Source organism: Pleurodeles waltl, chromosome 4_1 (genome assembly GCF_031143425.1).
Source record: "Pleurodeles waltl isolate 20211129_DDA chromosome 4_1, aPleWal1.hap1.20221129, whole genome shotgun sequence".
NCBI classification, from domain to species: Eukaryota; Metazoa; Chordata; class Amphibia; order Caudata; family Salamandridae; genus Pleurodeles; species Pleurodeles waltl.
In genome coordinates, this window is record NC_090442.1 from 844,458,082 (window position 1) to 844,480,578 (window position 22,497).

A 22,497-nucleotide genomic window follows, 5' to 3' on the forward strand; every position below is an offset into this window, starting at 1 on the left:
AGCTGGAGTGCCCTGGGGCATTGTAACAAAGCCTGAGCCTTTGAGGCTCAATGCTAGGTGTTACAGTTCCTGCAGGGGGGGAGGTGTGAAGCACCTCCACCCAGAGCAGGCTTTAGTTTCTGTCCTCAGAGAGCACAAAGGCCCTCACCACATGGGGTCAGAAACTCGTCTCTCAGCAGCAGGCTGGCACAGACCAGTCAGTCCTGCACTGAACAATTGGGTAAAATACAGGGGGCATCTCTAAGATGCCCTCTGTGTGCATTTTTTAATAAATCCAACACTGGCATCAGTGTGGGTTTCTTATTCTGAGAAGTTTGATACCAAACTTCCCAGTATTCAGTGTAGCCATTATGGAGCTGTGGAGTTCGTTTTTGACAGACTCCCAGACCATATACTCTTATGGCTACCCTGCACTTACAATGTCTAAGGTTTTGCTTAGACACTGTAGGGGCATAGTGCTCATGCACCTATGCCCTCACCTGTGGTATAGTGCACCCTGCCTTATGGCTGTAAGGCCTGCTAGAGGGGTGACTTACCTATGCCACAGGCAGTGTGAGGTTGGCATGGCACCCTGAGGGGAGTGGCATGTCGACTTAGTCATTTTCTCCCCACCAGCACACACAAGCTGGCAAGCAGTGTGTCTGTGCTGAGTGAGGGGTCCTTAGGGTGGCATAAGACATGCTGCAGCCCTTAGAGACCTTCCCTGGCATCAGGGCCCTTGGCACCAGGGGTACCACTTACAAGGAACTTACCTGGGTGCCAGGGTTGTGCCAATTGTGGAGACAATGGTACATTTTAGGTGAAAGAACACTGGTGCTCGGGCCTGGTTAGCACGGTCCCAGCACACTTCTCAGTCAAGTCAGCATCAGTATCAGGCAAAAAAGTGGGGGGTAATTGCAACAGGGAGCCATTTCTTTACACCAACCATTTAAAGGATTTCAGAAGCTAACTCTTTTGCCACATCTCAACATTCCCTCGGTTAGCCAGTTCATTTGTACTTAACTGGCTGGACAGAGATCTATATCTTTTCAAATCATTGCATTCGCCTAGCTGTACAAGCAGAAAAGTGGTTTGTTTATGAATTTAAAGAAAAACCCACGACAGATGACTAGTATTACAAGTAGGCAACTTATTATTTGAACAAGTCTACTGACTTTTTAAAAGCTGTTGAAAATAGGACTACAATTTATGAAGAGTATTTCGGATTTCAAGGTGAAAAGCAATCACTGCTAGAGAGTCCATGCTGAGAAATAAAGGGGTTTTGACTGCCCGAAATACATGAAAATCTGAGACCACCTTTTATCAAAATGAGACTCCTTGGAGACAGGAGTGCTGTTTAAAGATGGTAATAAATGTATAACTCCTGATTATAGAAGGCTAATTTAAATTGTATAGTGTCTGAACCACATAAGGCTATCGCAAATGGGTAAGCTCTGAATTTCAATTCCCATCTTAGTCAATGTAATGACCACCAGAGATGCTAGTTTCCATTAGATGTGCCGGATTTGTCATTCTGCATGGCCCAATGCCATGCTCAGTTCTTAAAAAGTTGGAGGCCCCTTAATAATAGAAGATAACCTATACGACCTTCCAAAGAAATTCTAGCATTTCAACTATAGAACAAGAAGCAGGTGAAATACTTTTACCATTAGTGAGTGTGGCATTTAGCACAACAGATGTGTACGAAACTCAAATTAGAAATATTAACAAAATGCTGAAAGCAGGGCAGCATACGACTGAAGGCTAACATCCCGCTATTAGACCAGTTTTTGATTATCTGACATCACTGATGCACAGAACTTTAAGGCAATTCATAAATGTTTCCCTTACTGATTATTACAATCAAACAATCTACCCCTCTTTATGTGAGCTGCTAATTGGTGTAATGTATATAACATTGGATAAAATCACACTCCGCTGAGTAGAAATGTATCGGGTGTGATAAATCTAATTCAATTCACATTTTTTGAGGGAATAACATGCAGACTGCAGTGTTTGCCACACCAAAATCTGAATTTTCAATTAAATACAAGGCATTTCCCCCGTGCAAGAAGGGTGGTAACAGCAGTTCATACATATGTATCATTGGGCCACTAGTAATGAGGGCCTTGGTGCTTTACTTCATTAGAGTAATAAAATTAGTTTAAAAAAATACACATTTGTATTGCAATAGTTACTTTTCTATTGGTTTTCTTTTTGTTTTATTCCAAAGAGATGCTAGATAAAATTTCCATGCGGAAGAAAAAAAAGTCGTCTTCAGGCTCAATTTTTTTTAAAAAAGTGTGTAGAATTAACCATTGAACACTAAGGGCCTGATTAGGAGTTCTGGGGACAGGATGACCTATCTGCAAACTACCGATGTGGAGGTTGCTGCCATGCTGGCTACCTCCCTGCTGGACCCATTACAACTTTCCCGCTGGGCTGACCTGCGGAAACCAAGGTTTCCACCCGTCATCCAAGATGGAAAGTGGCACAGCATTGCCACCGGCTCGTAATTGAGTTGGTGGCAATGCTGCCGCTGCAGGGGGCACCATCATCCTCACAATGCTCATTTTCAAAGGTGCTAGATAGGGGGACCCCTGCATAGCACCCTGCACCTGTTCTCTGCCAGCCTTTTTATGGCAGAGAACCAGGTTGTAATCAGAACGGCAGCGCTGCATGCAGCGCCACCCTGGCTGATTCTGACCTCTGCCACCGTCAACACATCGGCATCATCGATCCTGGCAGAGACAGCAGTACCCTGGAGATCTGACCGCAAGGGTCATAATGTGGGTGTCGTAATGAGGCCCTACATTTCTCGTCATAGTGTCTCTGCTGTAAGCATTTTCTGAGATCCTTGCCAAAAGATTCTACCAGTGCCTTTGACAACCTTCAAATGCACAATCATTCTAAAGAGTCATGCCTAGTGTATAACTTAGCAAAGGTGGGTAACGTCTTCAGACTTCAACTTTAGCTATGCAACCCGAGGTTCAGCTTGAGAAGGTGATTTACCAGGCTGAAAGCATGTGCCCAAGTACTACTCAGAACTGCCCCAAGTGGCAGTAGGGGAAACACTGCAACATACCAACTGCAAGTCAGGTTCCAGGGAGTGAAGCCGGGCAGATGGTTGTTGGGCAATGCTGCCAGCCATTAACTGTGGCAGACTGCACTAGGGCGTTGCAGAAGGTGGCTACCTCTGCGGCACAGTGCTCAGAGTTTGGAGTTTTATTAGATCCCGCTTACACAGCGCATGTACTATCTCTGCAAAACATTTTACTTACATTCAGTAAGCTTACAGCCAGCCCATAGCTCACCATTGGTTAACTTTAATATCTCTTTCATTTGCTTCGTTCCAGTTTGTCACGGCATGCCTGCATTATGTCCCCTTCTTTTGTTTGGGCCTCCCCTAGGGCAAGGACCAAGTACTTGTATCCATCCAGATTTTGGAGCCACTTTTTCTAGTGTTCAAGCACTCCATATGATTGCTTTGCCTTCATGATGTCCCACCTATTTGCTTATCAAATACCACATCATGTGCTTCTTTTCCTCATCGACCAGCCCTTATTGCTTCTTTTCCCTTACCTCCCCCATCCATGTTGCTACATTTCTGCCCCCTGGCCCCCATCTCTGTTGCTTCTTTACAGTCGCCAAGGGCCCCATCAATGTTGCTTCTTTTACCTTCACCTCCCTGTCCAAGTTGCTTCTTTTAGCTTCCACGCAGCCTATTTATGTTGCTTTCCCCCCAACCCCATCCGTTTCTTCTCCTCCCACCCACCTCTTCCCAATTTCATTTTCCCCTCATCCACCCTAAATCCTGTTTCTTCTACTCCACCGATTCTGTATCTTTCCCCACCTGCCTCTTCACTGTTTATTCTCCTCTCCCACCTGCCTTGTCAATGTTTCTTCTCCCCACACCCACCCCTGCCCATTTCTTCTCTTCCCCCAACAGACAAAAAAGAAAAAAATAACTGACGCTTCAAACCGTCCTGCTCTCCACCACCACCAGACCTCCTGTTCACCACCTCCCCCATTAACCACCATCACCTGCCCTCCCAAACATTTGAAAAGCCAATACCTTACCTACAAGGAAGACCTATGGCTATGCTAATGCTGGTTAGGTCTGGCTCAGCCACAGACCTTCTAAGTACAATATACAGACAGTGGGCTTGGGTAAGCAAACCAACAGACGCCAACTACTGTAGGCTTTACATTTTTGACCTAAAAATTCAAAGAGTTAATCATATTACTTTACATATCGATAAAAAGAGGGTATACTGATACACCAATATGCAGGTTCAAACCTGTGATTGCCAGTTTACTGCTTATAAAGAAAAGACCATCCTTAAAATGTGCCTTTCCAAAGTGAACAATCCTATACATACATACTGGCTTATGCTTTTCTTGATAAAGCATAAACCAATCTAAGTTTTCCAGGTTCTGCATTTACACATTTTCAGGACTACTCAAAATGACTGCTTAGCATACATGTCATTTGTTTAGCCTTTTGCTACAGAAACTGGGTTAATAATTGTAACAAACTTTCAGAACTCCTGTAAGACAAAGAGCAAGGTTGAAAATCAGTCATTCCATAAGTCTTTCCTCTATGGCCAGCGTTCAGAAACAACCCAATCAGCAGGCATGTATTGCATTAGTGTTGGGAAATAGGGGATCTGAAAGTAGATGATGCTGGATTGTGTGGTGTGTTTGCTTCACAAAATTGTCATGTAGGAAGGACATTAGAAAGCACTCTTTGAATCTACTAGTGATCATTTTGGAGCATATTCATTTGCTATAAAGAAACATAGGAGAACATCTGTCTGGTATGTTTCTGAAACATGTCATACAAGTAATGGTAAATCATGCCATGCACTTGTTTTACTTTCTTGCAATTACTAAAGTACTAACCTCATTATGCACACTAAACAAGTGCATAAAAGCACCACTGAGATAAGCCTCACAAACTTTAAGCGCCATAAAAAGCTGCATGTATCCGTGGCAGTTGGTGATGGTTAGATTATCTGTCACAAGCCTCTCACCTCGAGATAAAATACACACAGATACCAAGAGGCCTAATGGCAAGCGGGGCACTTCAGTCAACATCAGTGTGATTCTGTGATTGAGTCCATAACTGCATTGTTCGAAACAAACATACAAGTTCCAGAATGCAACATGCTGATAGCTGGAAAGTCAGGATTAGCAGATGGTGTTACACGAGGAGTGCGAACTGGCAGATATGGAGACCAATAAAAGGCTACTTGTTCTCGTTGTAAACTTTCAATGGTCTGGGCTCATGCTGGGACCTTTAGAGTCACTATCACATTTATACTTTTAGGTAGTTACGGCTCTGGGTAGAGATCTTCTGAAGTTGCCCTCAGCAGGGAACCTCGTTATTTTTGCGCCCCACAGCAGGCAGCTATTATAGCCTTAGAACCCGCCGTAGCGGGCTCTACCGGCTATTAAAGGCCCGCTCCCCGCGTTAAATGCCCGAGCCGAAGGCGAGGGCATTTAACAAGGAAGAGGGACTTTAATAGCCGGTAGAGCACGCTACGGCGGGTTCTAAGGGTATTAGAACATTCTGCCACTCAGGGCAGAATGTTCTATTAAAAAAAAAATCCCCTCGGGCTCCGTGAGGCTTTGTTCACAGCTGCTGCTGTGAACAAAGCGAACATTGGAATGTTGGCGCTGCGGGCTTTTACCGGCCAGTAAAAGCCCGCAGCACTCCATTGTTTTCAATGGAGCCCCCAGCATTCCAATGTTCTAATGTAAGTTAACTATCACTTGTTTACAATCCTTGCACTTAGTTCTGTGAGCTAAAAGCTGAACACAGCAAGGGCAGTATCTCCAAGAACTATCTCTCAACACTAACCAAAAGAACACATATTCAATGTTGTTGGAAATTTGCTTTTCCTGCAAGGTCATCCAGAATCCACACAAAAAAACGAGCACAAACATAAGTGCGGACAGACAGTTTTGGTGCACTGTACGTGTGGTATACTCTCGTGCGCAGCTAGTGATGAGACACGTCATGCGAAGTGAGCACAAGAAGGAGAACGTCAATTGAGTAAGGCTTGGGATAGAATGTGGAATACCACTGTGTCGGTTAGTGCGGTCAGTCGTGCGACGTTGGAGCAGGCTGAGGTGTTCCATAAAAGCATTCTCTTCTTACGGAGTGAAGCACTGTTATTGCCTCTTCACACAGAGGATGGGACGCCTTTTTAGATGAGTGCTGAACACCTCAACGACATGAGGAGGACCGCACTGAGGTGTGAGTTCGATCAGCTGATAGTAGCCTTGATCAGTCCCTGAGGTGAGGAGTCTCCGGTGCCAAACAGTAAACTGAGGTGCCGGAAGGTGATAAAATCAGCGCGGATTGAATTTATCGGTGTTTCAGCAGTGTTGCAGGGGCAGCGGAGACAGCATTGATGCTGTGTTGAACGCACGTGCGTTGGATGTATGATGGAACAACACATTCGGACGGAACAACGCATGCCTTTACAACGGGGTCGCTACAACGACCCCGTCTTTACCACGCATGCTTTTACAACGAAATTCATTGTAAAAGCATGTTTGATAAAGGAACATTAGTGGTAAATTCTCCACTGTCCCCTACACCTGACACCATCCTCCACCCGTCCAAACCCTTAAAACTGCCCCTTCCACCCCTGCCCTGAGCCCTAACTCCCCAATCCTGTTCTAAACACTACCCAACCCCCTGCCCTCGTCGTAAACCCTATTATGCTCTGTCCTAAGAACTACCCCGACCCCCTGCCCCCACCCTAAAACCTACCTCCCTTGTCCTAAAACCTACCTGGCCCTGTCCTAAACACTAGCCCGACGCCTGCCCTAATCCGTAAAACCTACCCCGTCTTAAAAACTACATCTCCCTATCCTGAACATTACCCCTACCCCCCACCCCGAAACCTAAAACCCACGAAGCCCTGTCCTAAAACCTACCCCACCCTTAACCCTAAAACCTACCTTGTCCTAAAAACAACACTGACCCCCTACCCCTTAACCCTAAAACATGTCCTGAAACCTCAAATCTACCCCGCCCTAAACCCTACCCAGTCCTAAAAACTACCACATCCTGTCCTAAAAACTACCGAGCCCCCACCCTAAACCATAAAATCTACCCTGTCCTAAAAACTACCCCGCCCTGACCTAAAAACTACCCCTTCCCCACCCTAAACCCTAAAAACTACCCTGCCCTGTCCTAAAACCTACCCCGTCCTTAAAACTAGCCCGAACTCCCACCACGCCCTAAATCCTACCCTTTCCTAAAAACTACCCCACCCTGTGCTAAACACTACCCCGACCCTGAACACTAAAACCTACCCCGCCCTGTCATAAATCCTACCCCGCCATGTCCTAAAAACTATCCCGCTCCTGCCCTAAACCCTACCCTGTCCCAAAAACGACTGCACCTTGTCCTAAAAACCTACCCGACTGCCTGCTCCCACTCTTAACCCTAAAAGCTATCCTGCTCTGTCCTAAAACCTACCCCGCCATGTCCTAAAAACTACCCCGCCCCTGCCCGAAACCCTAAAAACTACCCGGCCCTGTCCTAAAACTTACCCGCCATTTCCTAAAAACTAACCTGCTCCTGCCCTAAACCCTAAAACCTTCCTTGTCCTAAAAACGACTGCACCTTGTCCTAAAAACCATCGGCCCCTGCTCCCACTCTAAACCCTAAAAGCTATCTTGCTCTGTCCTAAAACCTACCCCGCTCCCACCCTAAACGCTAAAAACTACCCTGCCCTAAAAACTACCCCTCCCTGCCCGAAACCCTATAAACTACCATGCCCTGTCCTAAAACCTACCCCGCCCTGTCCTTAAAACTACCCCGAACTCCCACCCAGAACTAAACCCTAAAACCTACCGTGTCCTAAAAACGACCCCACCCTGTCCTAAAAACTACCCCAACCCCCGCCTTCGCCCTAATCCTAAAAGCTATCCTGCTCTATCCTAAAACCTACCCTGTCCTGTCCTAAAAACTACCCTGATCCCCCGCCCTAAATCCTAAAATCTACCCTGTCGTAAGACCTACCCCTCCCTGTCCTAAAAAGTACACCGAATTCCCACACCGACCTAAACACTAAAATCTACCCGGGCCTAAAAACTACCCCACCCTGTCCTAAAAACTACCCCGATCCCCACCCTAAATCCTAAAACCTACCCCGTCCTAAGACCTACCCCGCCCTGTCGTAAAAGTACCCCACCTTACCGACCTTGTCCTAAAACCTACCCAGCCCGTCCTAAAAACTACCCAGGCCCCTGCCCTAAATCCTAAAACCTAACCAGTCCTAAAAACAATCCCCACCCTGTCCTAAAAACTACCCCGAACCCTAAAACCTACCCCTCCCTGTCCTAAAAACTACCCCGGCCCCCTGCCTTCATCCTAAACCCCAAAAGCTACCCTGCCCTGTCCTAAAAACTACCCCAACCTCCCCGCCCTAAACCTACCCGGTCCTAAAACCTACACGCCCAGTCCTAAAAACTACTAACCCCCCACCCTTAACCCTAAAAGCTACCCTGCCCTAAAACCTACCCAGCCCTGTCCTAAAAACTACCCGACCCCCACCCTACAACCTATACTGTCTTAAAAACTACCCCAACCCGGTCCTAAAAACTACCCCAAAATCCCCCCACCCCACCCCCCGGCAAACCCAGCCTCACTTACCTCTCTCTCCTCTGGCTCCTCACTGTTCCGCCCGGACTGCTCTCTTTGCAGTTACCATGCATATGCGTGGTAAAGGTATGCATAGTAAACGCATTTGCGTGGTAATGGAAGCGCGGTCAATGCATAGCGTTGTATTGACTACGTTGTTATTGACGTTTCCCCATCCGTTCCATGCAGAAGCCATTTTGCAGCAGCAGTACATCCCAGCGTCAGTGGGTGCAGGCGGTGAAACGCATATGCGCTGTGTTCCATAAGGATTTTTTTTTTTTTTGTGAATCAGGGGAGAGAGGGCAATCAGCCACAGACATAAGTTTTTACACATTCATAGTTCAAACTATATGAAATAAATTCCTTTGTAGGCAAATGCTTTGGAAGCATGCCGACACACCAATAACATAAGGGTTGACAAACTAATGATGAAAAACTGACAGGCATATCAAAAATTATATTATAAATACCATTGAGGGAGCAATCATAGCCTGTCAAATCATGAAATAAACGGTGACAGACACAACAAAAATTATATTATAAATAACGTGCAGTATGAAATCAGCCTGTCAGATGAGAACAAAAGGAGGAAAAAGTGGAACACAAAGGGTCTGTAAGTAGTTTTTTAGGTGAATATTTCAGATGTAGCAGATCAGGTCACAAAACAAATTCTAGTACCTGCCAGGCTTAGCATGGGACTTATAATACATGCAAAAAGAAAGGGCATTATAGCAAGTGATGCTATGGTAAACATGCTAAAAGAATGGCACCAAGGGAGGTGAAGGAAAGAACACACAAAGTTATCTTCCAAGCTGAGGAGATAGATATAAAACGAAAGAATAATCACCCAAGTGAGATGGTTCAAATCAAGGATACCACGATTCTCAAGCAGTTGGATTCATGTTCCCAATCGGCAATCATCTTAAAGTCAGTGTTTGAAGGAAATTTGAGTTAAACAGATGTAAACCCAGGGGGATATGATGGGCTTCCGATAGAAACGTTGGGACATTAAAGAAAGATGCTGTACCTATAATGCCTAAAGTAAGATGCATACCTATGTGTTTGCAAGAAAGTGTTGCTAAGGAGTTGAAAGAGTTAAAAAAGAAGGGAGTAAGTGAAACTGTGAGGGCCATGGAGTGGTTGGACCCTACAATTTTCAGGGAGAAAGCAAGTGGAGCCATTAGTTTTTGTGTGGATCTGGGAGCATTAAATCAGACGTTTTGGTAGATAAGATTCCTCTAACAAACATAAATGAAATGATTACGACACTAGAAGGAGCAAAATATTTTACCACTCTAGATCTCTCTTCTTCATACCATCAAATAGCGCTTGATGAGGAATTGCAAGATTTAACTGCCTTCATAATGCCATTTGGTGCCTTTAAGTTTAAAAGGATGCCTTTTAGAATCTTATCTGTGGCCTCTGTATTTGAAAGAGTGATGAGACAAGTGTTGCATGGAAATGAAAGGATACAATGTTATCAAGATGATGTACTGCTATATGGCATGAATAAAAAAACATGATAACAGAGTACATTTTGTACTTAATAGGTTGATGCAAGTAGTATTAATATTAAGCACAGACAAGTATAGGTTTGGGATCTAACAAGTAGATTATCTTGGGCACAAAATATCCAGTTCAGGTGTGTCACCTAAAAAAGTCTAAGTGGACACTATTCTCAACTGGAGCCAATAAGCAGCAAGGAGGAATTTGTTTCCTTTGTAGGGATGGTTGGTGTATTACAGTAAACTTATAAAAGGTTTGCTGAGAAATCAGCGTCTGATGACGCTTCTGGTTAAGAGACTTTTTGTGGTTTTAGGATTGCACACTGGAATGTGAATCCTTAAAGAGATTTTAAAAAGGCACCTAATCTGCAGGCATTCATACCTGAACTACAAATGAAACGATCATGATAACTGATGAGAGTTCCAAATGCTTAGGAGCTATTCTGGTATCGAAGAAGGAAGAAAAAAACAGCTGATTACCTGTGTCTCCAGAGGCTTAAGAGGATCAGAGAATAATTAGTCCATCATTGAGAGAGAAGCTCTGGTGATCTATTGAGTGTTTGAAAAATTCAGCAATCTAGTTTGGGGTATGCCAGTTACTGTACGTCCTGATCATAAATCCCTGAAAAAAGTGTTTAAAAAAAACAAAAAAATTAGATCAGATATCCTCAAGAATCATGAGATGGATAGTTGCTTTACAAGATTTTGTCTTCTCCGTGGTGTATGTTTCAGGCATATTCAACCTGCAGATTGTTTATCCAGGTTGGCTGAACCAGCTGAAGAGGAAATACGAAGTGGAAATGGTCAGGGCAAAGAAACTGAAGAAGAGATGAGATATGTGAAGTGACTGATGGAGCAATTACATAAGAGGAATGGAAGTCAGTTCTTCTGTATGATGAGATGTTGAGTGCAGTGGTGTTCGAGATGAGGAAGGGAGACTGGAGTAAGCTTGGAGCTCACGAAAGGAAGAACTGGTGGTGGACAATGACATTTTGTTAAGAGGAACAAGACTGATCCCACCTAGTTCGCTGGGAAGCAGGGTGATGGCATTAGTTCACACAGTACATCTGGGGATTGTTAAAACAAGAGGTTGCGGTCCAGAGTTTGGTGGTCTGGAATGGATGTTGATGCGGCGAGGGCTGTCTGTGAGCATGTGGAGTGTAATCTTTGTAATAAGATACTAAGAACCAGATATGTACTAAAAGTGGTGTGCGAGCTACCAAAACATCTGTGGGATGAAATATCAATTGACATTATAGGTCCTCTTAGTGGGGAACAATATACACCATATTTGATTGTCTTACTGGATTTATATTCCAAGAGGGTGGAAGTGAAGAGTGTGTGTGTGACATTACCACCACTAGTATTCTGATGTTTTTAATTAAGTTTTCAAAAGATAAAGCTTCCCCAATTCTACCTTCTCAGATAATGGTCTGCAGTTTTGTTCAAGAGTTTTTTGTTTTTTAAATAGAGGATGGGGAACCCAAAAAAAGTTCTGTATATTATCCTGCCACCAATGGTGCAATTGAAAGGTTGAATAAAAGTCCCAAAGAGAGTATACAAATGGCAAAAGCAAATGGGTTAGATTGTAGGCATGCTTTGCAAGACAGGATTACTGCATACAGAATGACTCCTCACTCATCGACAGTAAAAATTCCATTTGAAATATTTAAAGAGAGGTCGCCAAACACTTTGTTGTGTTCCACGTGGATGCTGTGGAACAAAGGTGTAAAGAATATGATGGAATATTGGATAGAAAGGTAAACTAAAGCAAGATAAGAGGAAAAAAATGGCATGATGAACAAAAGAAGGTAAATAAGCTGTTGATCAGAGTAGGTGATTTTGTTAAATGCACCAGTGAGTTGTGCACCATGGCCAATCTACACAAACGTACACAAAGTCACTGAGTTGTTTAAAATGCAGTGAGAATAGATGATGGAAGGGTGTAGACTTAAAGTCACACTGGTAGTGAAACCTATGGAAAATGAAGAAGGGCCCAAGAATATGAGTGAAGACAGTCTCTCCCAGTCTGAGTGGGGAGATAGGCCAAAACGGTAATTCATACAAATGAACACAAAGTACAAAGGAAAAGTATGAGAACAAAGAAATATCCATTTAATATATAAAAGAGTTTGTGGATATGCAACTCTTGCACTTTCATCAAAAGGTATTCTTGTATTGTTCAAAACATGTATATAATTGGTTTATAAATGAGGTTAGATAATTTTGTGTACTGAGTTATATGATGAAGTTTTAAATATAGATAATTGTAGAGACTTAATGAATACTAAAAACAGGAGGCGATGTGTGGTATTCTCCTCTCCTGCGCAGCTCGTGAAGAGACATCATGCGAGTAGAGCACGAGAAGGAGAAAGTCAATTGAGATGTTCGGGACAAAATGTGGAATACACTTGTGCTGGTTAGTGCTGTCAATTGTGCAATGCTGGAGCCGGCTGAAGTGATTAATTAAGGCACTCTCTTCTCACGACATATTTCGTGGTGTGAAGCGTTATTATTGCATCTTTACAGCATGCCTTCGTTTATGTCTTAGTGCTTTAAGCTAATGCCTTTGAAAAGGTTTATTTTTAACCTCTGCCCGCTTCGCTATCTTCAAAAAGCAGAAAAAGTTTTAAGAAGGACAGGAAGTGGCGCTGTTTATTTTCTTTATTAAGTGTGGTCATGCCTCAACGTGAACCAAAGCACTGAGCAGTGACTGAAAGCGCGCAATAAATAATGGCACAGTAACATACTACAAAGTTGTCAAATGCTTTAATGTAATATAAAGCAATGTTCTAATAAAAGGTAGCACGGAGTTGCCAGTTTTCATGCACTAAAAATACAGAACGTTGTAACAAGTGGGCAGGGAGAGCAAGGCATCAAATGTGTTGATAAGCAGAGTCTGCGGGAAAAGGATGACAAGGGAATGGTAGAGCACACTGAGTAAAAAGTGAACGGAAGAGGGGGCTGAGAGTGAAAGGTTTATTTCCAGAAAGGGTTGGGCCAACTTTGCCCACCCCTCCCCTTCAGTAGGCAAGAGAAAGTAACAAAACTAAATGGTTAGTTACCAGGAGTATTTTTGCAGCTTCAAGAGTTTTCAGCTTTTCAAGCTGCAATACTAGTCCTACTGGTAAGTAACCATTAGGTATTGCAGCATGAATCCTTTTCTGGATTCAAATGCTGTTCATTAGATTATGTAACAGGATCCCTTCCCTTGGGTTGGTTCGGTAGAAATGAGGAAGAGTTTGCAAACAGGTGCTGCAGCATGTCCCATTTGTGCGTCCTCCATCTGCACATCCACACAGTAATGTTTTGCAGATACGCGTGGGGATACATGTTGCTTCTATGCAGATTGTGTCAATGGGTAAATTTGCTAGGTAAGCTAATGCTGTCCCTTTCTTTCTTGTTGAATGCACCTTCAGGCCTGTGGGCAGTGTTAAGTCCTGCCCGAGTAGCAGGTCTATATTGCTTCTACAATCCATCTTGAGATGGTTCCCTTTGTTACTGGCAACCCTTTGGTTGCTTTTGCCCTTGCGAAACTCGTTTTTTGCAGATTGTGTATTAAGGCTCTCCTTACATCCAAGGTGTGTAGAGGTCTTTCCATTTGCGTCTGTGGTTCCTTGAAGAACACTAGTAGTTGTATTCTTTGAATGATGTGAAAATCTGCTTACTAGCTTAGGTAGGAATTGTTGGTTGGTTCTGAGAACCATCTTGTCGTGTATTTGCAGGTATGGCTCCTGTATTGTTAACACCTGCAGTTCACTCACTCTCCGTAGTGAAGTTATAGCAATTAGGAATGCAGTTTTTAGTGTGAGTGATTTGAGATCCGCTTTGTGCATCAGTTCAAACGACATTGTCATTAATTGCATTAATACTGTGTTTTTTCCTCCACATTAGTCCTGCAACTGATTTGGTAGAGCAATTCTCTTTGATCTCTCTAAAAATGACTTCACAACTGGTGAAGTGAAGAAACTGTCACATGAGGTGCCTCTGGTGTAGGCTATTAAGGCTGCCAGGTGTACTTGTAATAATGAACAGATTAATCCTCTATCCAACAGGGGAGTGAAGTATGTTAGTATAGTTTCCAGTCGTGTATTTGTTTCCATTCTCTTTGTATTTATGCACCAAAGGATGCATCTCTTCAACTTTGCTTTTCTTGTGGTAGGTTTTCTTGCTTCTTTAAGGATTTCCATTGTTCTGGGCATTACTTGCAGGTGCCTGAATTCTATGCATGCAGGAGCCATGCCACTAGGCTGAGAGTTGCTGGCTCCGGGTGATACAGTCTCCCCTTCTGCAAGGGTTAGCAGGCCCTGATCTGCTTTGATCGTGATTATTTGCCCCCCCCCCCCCCCCAGACACTCTAGTAGATCCGAGAACCTGGAGTATCTGGCTCATTGAGAGGCTATGAGGATAAAGCTTGTCCCTGCCTTTTCCAGCATCTTGTGTATTAGGGGAACAAGTGGAAAAGCGTAAGCAAATCTCCATGACCAGTTTAGTGACAGGGCATTCTCTTCTGACCGGTGGTGTTGAAACCTGGAGGCGAAGTGTTGGCATTTTGTTTCTTCTACTGTTGGAAAGAGATCTATTGTTGGCCTTCCCCCAGTCCTAGGATATCTTCTCCAGTGTTTTTTGTTTCAGCTTTCAATTCGTGTGAGCTGCTCTCTTGCCTGTTTAGTCTATCCGCTCCTGTGTTTTCCTTCCTTAAAAGGTGAACGGTGTTGACAGTGATCTTCTTTGAAATTGCCCATTGCCTTATTTATTGGGCTGGGTTGCTTAGGGTGTACGCTTTTGGGGCTGCTTGTTCACGTAGAACATGGTTGTAGTGTTGTCTGTTTGCAATAGCATGTATATTACTGTGATGTGAGCTTGGAAGGTTTTTATGGCTAGGAACACCGTTTTCATTTCCAGGAAGTTGATCTGTGTTGTTCCTTAGTCCTCATACTTTTAGGTTCCTTGTGTGTGCTCACCAACCCTTGTGGGATGCATCTGTTGTGATGGTCACTGTTGGGAGTTGGTGTCTTGAATGGTCTTCTAGGTTTGACTTAATTTCCACAACTGTATCTCCCTTAGTACTTCTGCTGTGACAACCACTAGATCCTCCCAACTCGTGGTGGCTTGTGACCATTTGTTCCAGATCCAATCTTGGAAAGGTCACATGTGTATTCTGGCATGTGCTATGAGTGGTATGCATGATGCCATTATTCCCATTAGTTTCATGACTGGCCCTTCTGATCTAGGTGCACTTTCTCTGCCATCGCCTTTATCCTCTTTGGGACAGGGTATGCTTGTGCTGTCTTTGAATTTACTGCCACTCCCAGGAACACCTATTCCTGCTCTCGCAATGACTTCTTGTGGTTTATGGAGAAATCCAAGCGTTCTAAAGTTGTGATTACTGTTTTAATGTCTCTTTGCATTTCTGTTTTGATTACGCCTTTACTAGCCCATCATCCAGGTACGGGTATGCATGTATTCCCTTTCTTCTTTGATAAGCTGCAGTGAGGCATGACACATGGTGCTGACTTTAAGCCTAATGGCAGCACTGTGAACTGATAGTGTACTCTGTCTAGCACAAGTCTGAGGTATTTTTGTGTCTTTTGTGTCCCTGGTTCATAGGGATAAGTAGGTAGGCATCCTTGAGATCTAGGGTATTCAAGGAGTCGTCTTGTTTTAGAAGTGGTATCACTCCTTAGAATGTGGTCATTTTGAAGTGCTGAGTACGAATGAGTATGAATGAATTTGTTTAGGAATATGAAGTCTAGGATTGGTCTCAGAACGTGGTCTTGTTTTCGAACCAGGAAGTGAGATGACTAGTTTTGCTTGCTTCTTGCCCATGGTGGTATTCTTTCGATAGCGTTCTTTTGTAAGAGTTCCTTCATCTCCATTCTTAATTGTATAATTTCTTCCCCTCTAAATCTTTTGCATTTTGGGGATGATTATTTGGTTAATTCTATGCAGTATAAGTGACGTATCAAGTTTGGAATCCATTTGTCTGTTACTTGTTCCCACTGTTTTGGGAAAAGTCCAATTCTGCCTCGCACTGGAGTTAAGTGGGGGCCTGGGTTTTTGTTGGATAAGTCACATGCTGGCTGTTCCTCCCCCCCCCTCCCTCCCCCCCTTGGGGGGTATGTCCTCTTTCCCTTCCACGCACTTGAAAAGGGCTGCCTGGCAGGGTGTTGCCACTGGTGATTGGTGGACTGTTGCCTGGCTTGATGAGAACTGCCTTGTAGCTGTTGCTGCCCTTGTGTGAAAGGTCCACTGTCTGTGCGCCTTTGGGTTGTGCTCCCCACCCCCCCTCCCTCCGTTCTGAAAGAACTTCTGAATCGTAGGGCTCCCCCATAGCCTTGACTGTTTTATTGTCCTTGATCTGTTGTAAGGACTCATCTACTACTTGGTCTAACGAGGTGTCTCCTGTGAAAGGCATGTTGATTATGGAGGCTTGCACTTCAGGTTTAACGCCCGACACTCTTAACCATGCATGTTTTCTCGGTGTAGTGCCAGTGTACATCTGCCTTCTGTCTGGGCTGAATTTAGGCATGTATTGGCTATCTACCACCTCTCTTACATGACTGTTTTGGCCCTCTTTTTGTACTCATCAGGAAGGTTTTGCATAAAGGACTGCATTTCGTCCGACTGTGACGGCCTCCCTCTTCTTTTTTCTCCCCACCCTGTCGAGCCTTTTGCTCTCCTTTCAAGTGGTGGTCCCGTACAGGAGGGGGCATTATTACACCTTCTTGCTGTGGTGACTTAATGAATCGGCCAGTGCATTTCCCCATATCTACTTAGGGTCCTGGGTTCAGAGTTTGTACTTCTCAACCCTTGGCGTTCCTGCCTTTGCAGTTACAGGTTCTCGGAACGCCTCCTTCCTGTGGTCCAGTATGCTGGGTAACATAAGCAAATACAGGTTCCCTTTGCTGGCTTGCATTAGTGTTTCCAGGAGGAAACAAGAGTCTCCCCTTTCTTCCTCCAGCTGTTTGCCATAGGTCTCTGCAGCCCTCTAAATGGGTTGTTGTATATGGAGAGATCATCTGGTGTGAAGGCCTCGAAGTGTAGTTGTCTACTCCTTCCTTGGGGGATTCGGTGTTGAGGCCGTCCCAGAACTATTGTTTGAACCATCCTGCCCCTTCTGACTCCACTGGATCGTAGATCTCCTCTTCGAGTTCTTCTTCCTGGGGCTCTGGTGTTGCAGAAATCTCCAAGGCAGACCAGTCATCTTCAACCTAGTAGACTGTTGACAGTTTCGGTGGGACCTGAAATTCCCTTAAGGAGTCTTCTAACTCCTTTTTTTTCTTTGGAGGAGCGCTGCCATTTCAGCTCTGGCCTTCTCTTTTGCTTCTCAGCCTCTTGTGCTTTCTATTCAACATTGGCAAATATCTCTTTCTGGGCATTTTCAAATGTTTACATCAACGGTTTTGTGCCCTCTTCTGCTCCCGCTCACACAGATGGAACCGTTGCAGGATTCCATGGAGTTTTGCCTGCATGGTATCCAGTGATTGGGATCCGTGCGCCTTTTCAACTTTCAGATAACCATCAGTCTATGTTTGTTTCAGCACAGAGGTTGCCTATTTGAGCTTTGTGGCTGATTATTTAGGTTCATGGCATTTTGGCGGCTTGATTATCTCGCAGACCTTTGTTTTTTTTTCGGCGTCCCTCTCTGTGCGCTGTTTCGGCTTCCGTGATGTTGGTCTTCATCACTGGGCAGGCTGAAGTGCTTCGGTGATACCTATCAAGTATGGATGGCCATGGTGTAGTGCTGAAGCCTTTGTCTTTGATGTACCCTCAAGGTCTTCAGAACGAATGTCAAGCATCCCTCATTTCAGTGGTCTTCTGGAAGACAGAGGTTAAAGACCTCGTGGGTGTCTCTTTGCACAAACTTGTAGTGGCAGTTGGGGCATAATTAAAAGGGGTTATTTTCCTTGTCCTCTACCTGCCTATATTCCCTGACCACTTAGTTGGTTCAGGGGATGTCCCTCATTAGAAGGAGAGAAAGCTCCTCTTCTCTCTCGAGGTCATCCATTATTCGTGGTCTTCATCCATTCGTTAGATTTTTTTCCCCAAAAATTCACTTTGTTATAGGAATAAATAAAATAAAAAAAGGAGCTCCTCCGTGGCTTCCAGACCCAACGGAGGAAAAAATAATAAGAATCTAATTGAGTATTTGCCCCTCATGCATTTCAGTGCAAGCTCTCAAGTGGAGGCAGAAAGATAAACTCAAACAACTAATTGCATTAGGTGGGAGATGAATACTCCACTGGGCTAAGCCAAGACGTGATTGGCAATTTCTCAGGCCAGTGGCTGTAAGAGGCTGGCCAAAGAAAGCCAATGGTTGAAAGTGGGAGAACCAGAGTAGGGCTGTCTGCTTGACAGACTTAAAATGGGACTATGTACCAAACACAAGGTTACTGTCTTCAGCCTACACAGTACTCAAATAAAAGCAATTATATGAGCCATTGCAATGTAAAAATCAATATTTTATTGGCATGCTACAAAATATGTTGGCACCAATGAAGTGATAATGTTGTCAATATCACGCAAAATAGTGTTTTACAAAAGGACCATTTGGAAAGCTATATGATACCTGAAATAGCAAACCAAAATTAAATTAAAAGATGAGTATTTCGTTTTGAAAACCATTTTAAAAAAGGTGCACTTTTCTGCATAGGGTCACATTTCCTTAAAATTTAATATAGTACCCTGGAATGTATATCATACAAATTATTCGGGAGGGTCAAAACTCTTAAAAATATGTTTGGCAAACGTACTCCCACCCTTTAGTCATTTTTTTTTTTATAATGGAAAAAAATTAAACTCTAGTAAACTACATATATACAATGTTTCTATGTTTATAGATTTTAAGTAGGGAAAATAAAAACAAATCTTAATGCAAATTAGGACATACAATAATGTTACACTATCATACAAATGTAAAGACACGAAAATAATTTTGCAGTTTATAAAAAAATGTATATTGCTGCATTTAATAAATGCAATTGTGGCACACTGGTTACTACTTTGCTGTTACTATCAGACAGCTTCCATGCGAAAACCATATTTATAATTTCACACCTGAGCTTCGTTCATGTTGCAGAACATGTTTTTTTAGACGTTGCTCAAAGAATGCTACAACAGAATCAGATGCTAAATGCAAACAGGGCAACACCCCTGCTGCCTGGGGCACTATTGAGGGATGTAGAAAACATTTCAACCATACCAATCCAGGAGCAACTGCAATTTGCTCAGTCTTTCAGTACCAATGTTTTACATGGAAGCAGGCCTGTGTCTGAGGTCTGGAAAATCTCACCATGGCGAGGGCGGCAAGGGGGAGAAGTAAAAGGCAAGAAGGAAACGTGCCAAATACACACAGTCAACCCTCATGTATTAGAAGTGCAAACGACACTGCAGTCATTGAGGTGTATTTGCTCGCAAAGTACACATCAAGAGGCTTTATAAAAACATATAAAGGCCAACACTGAGTAGATGCAAAAGAAAGGCACAGAGCCAACACACTGGCATGTCACTCGCTTTAGTGAAAGAAATAGGCACTGCGAGAATGGCCAAAACGTATAGTAAATATATGTACTGTAGGATAAAGTAGTGTTATTTCATGAGTACCTGCTCAACATTAATTCCCTTCCAACAACCAAAACATTTTGGAAAATCCGAACTGTCTACAAAAGTTGCTAAAGATTTAGGAACGGGAATGAAGCCATCGCATTATTTTAAAAACGAAACCGAACCCAGAACAAATGTGACAAGGTGCAAATGACAATGATCCTCTTATAGTTTAGTGTACGCTACCCAGGATCACATTGGCAGGTCTGTACTATTGTGTCTGGTTTTTCGAGAAGTACCGTCGTCTCGTGGCAGTGCTTTCTGTAAGCTTGACATTGCAGCAGTCCTTTCAATGTCTATCACAGCATACAACTCTGTGCGCCTGGTTGGCGTTTGAGGGAGTGGCGTGGTAGGCGTTTTTGGAGTTTGGGGATTGTCCGAGTCACTTCCAGCTTCCAAGTCTACCTGTATGTAGTTAAGCTGCCGGTGTTCTAAACTCGGACGCCGGACATCAAAGTTAAAAATTGAAGGTGCACAATCCCTACGCCTTGAAAATTCCACTTTGTGAGCACTCAATGGTACATTTACATTTTCTGTGTTGACGTAGTTATGCAATGGATCCAGATTACTATGATACCCATTTACCGAAGGGGTCTTTGGTCCTAAGCTGTCCTCTTCATCTCTACTAAGCTTACGAGCTTCCCAAACTGGGGGTAGAGATGGCAGATTTTCATAATTTAGCAAAGCAGTTCTCCTCTGAGCAGAGTTGTTGACGTTTTGTGTCTCTGAAACACCAGCAGAGGCTAGTCGACGACTCCTGACAGCTGGAACAGGTAACCCATTTACATTTTCATAAACAAGTTTACTGCCAGAAGAAGCCTCTTTGCGTTCATCACTGTCATAACCAGTGTCCAGGTCAGTGCCGGAAGCAGTTACTGCACCGCTGGCACTTCCATCCATTTTATCCCCACCATGTTGCTCTCGTTTTTCTTTTTCCATTAGTTGGCGCTGAACAGGAGTCGGTCCTAAAACAAACTTCACGGCTTCAGCCTCCATGAGAACTTGTGGGTCATCGTCCGGAACACAGATCTGGTCCCCTCGCGGCTGGCTGCTCTCCGCATTCGAAGGCCGCTGCTCTACAGGTGGAATTATAGGTGTTCGGCTGTTATGCTCCTCATGCACACCCGTGGTGTTAACATACGTGTGCACCTGAAAATGAAACGAAACAAAGCATAAAAAAGTTATATACCAACCGTAAGCTACACTAATAGATAAATACTTCCTATTCCCACATGGGCTATGAATTGTCTTCACATAGGATAGTATTTTACAACCATTAACAAATTTGCACGTACAGATCTGAATACAATTTACAGTGTACTTCAAATTTAATTATACCATATTAACTCAAAGAGGAATGAAAACGGGTCAAGAAGGAATTAACCAATATTTTATGATACCACAAATGACGTGCCATATGAAGTAGCTGCTTTTACTAAACGTTTAAGGAACCCAAGGAGTAGCATTTCCTAAGTCCCCTGACATACACTCTACATCCTATAAATCAGATGTGAAAAATAGGTATAAAATGGTGGATGCATGCCAGATTCGAGCTATCTACATTAGAAAGCCATTTCTCTGTCAGTGCTTCAAGTGAAAATTCGGCTAAGGTCATTTTCATCCCTGCTATGAACTTTGTGAAAAGTTAAAGTACAAAACGTAGCTGTTATGAAGGATTTTCTCTTCAACCATTACCTGTACCAATTGCCAACATACGTTTGTTTCAATAAATTGATCTCTGAAATAAACTTGAGCAGTGTCTAAGACTACAAAATAAGCTGATATGTTGGATACCAATGTGGCTATTCTTCGACCTTGGAGAAACCTGCAGGCTGTGGTTAGTGGTGATATTTTCAAATGCAGCGGGTATTTTGTTACTACTGAATTAACTATCATGCTCCTCTAAAAACCTTCAAGTATTGTATTAGACTATTTTAACATCTGCAAATAACCACAGAAAGCCACCTTAAGTTTATGCATAAAGACCTACAGCCGTAAGTTAAGAATCCTGCAATAGCTGATTTGAAGACCATCTGGCACTACTGTCTTACCACACACAGTAGCCAATGCTGCTTGACACCAGGTCATAGATAGTTTTAAGTGAGAAAAAGTTTCCTGGCTTTGGTGTATATGTAAGGAGTGGTTTACACAGAGTATATGGTTCAACCAAAGAAAAAGTTATTTACGCCCTCAAGTGCATTGGCTCCTTTCTTACTGGACGAACACAGAGTTTGCCTATCACCGTTCACCTCGGAGCCCAATAACACATTTTGTGGCATCACTCAAGGCTCATCCCTCAACCCCACGCTGTTCAACATCTTCATGACCCCCTTGGACAAAATTGTCAGAGCACATGAAATAAACAGCACATCCTATGCAGACGACACCCAGGTCACCCTCTCACTCTATGAAGACCCCCGCAACCACGAGAGACAACTTGGTGTTTGACGAGAGTCACAGACTAGATTTAAAACTGCCTGAAACTCGGACAAAACAAAAGTGCTGATCTTTGGCAACACTCCCTCCCTGTGGACCGACTCCTGATGGCTCTAGGAACTAGGACCCTCAACCACCCCCAAAGACCATCCTCGTAACCTCAACATCATCTTGGATGGCAAACTCCCTATGAAAAAAACAGATCAAAGCAGTCTCATTTGCCTGCTTCCTCACTCTTCGGCATGCTATGCAAAATCTTCAAATGGCTTCCTATCAACATGAGACAAAGCGTCACTCAAGCCC

At 43.6% G+C, this 22,497-nt stretch overlaps 1 protein-coding gene across 3 annotated transcripts in view; it reads right to left on the reverse strand.

The window, feature by feature from the left end:
• Window positions 1-18,596: 18,596 nt before the first annotated feature.
• FRS2 (fibroblast growth factor receptor substrate 2) overlaps window positions 18,597-22,497 on the reverse strand; it is a 289,441-nt gene continuing 285,540 nt past the window's right edge. For all 3 annotated transcript variants that reach the window (XM_069229609.1, XM_069229607.1, XM_069229608.1), the window contains one exon: window positions 18,597-20,907. In XM_069229609.1, the coding sequence (XP_069085710.1) occupies window positions 19,951-20,907 (957 nt within the window). In that variant the 3' untranslated portion in view covers window positions 18,597-19,950. The remainder of the gene's footprint in view (window positions 20,908-22,497) is intronic.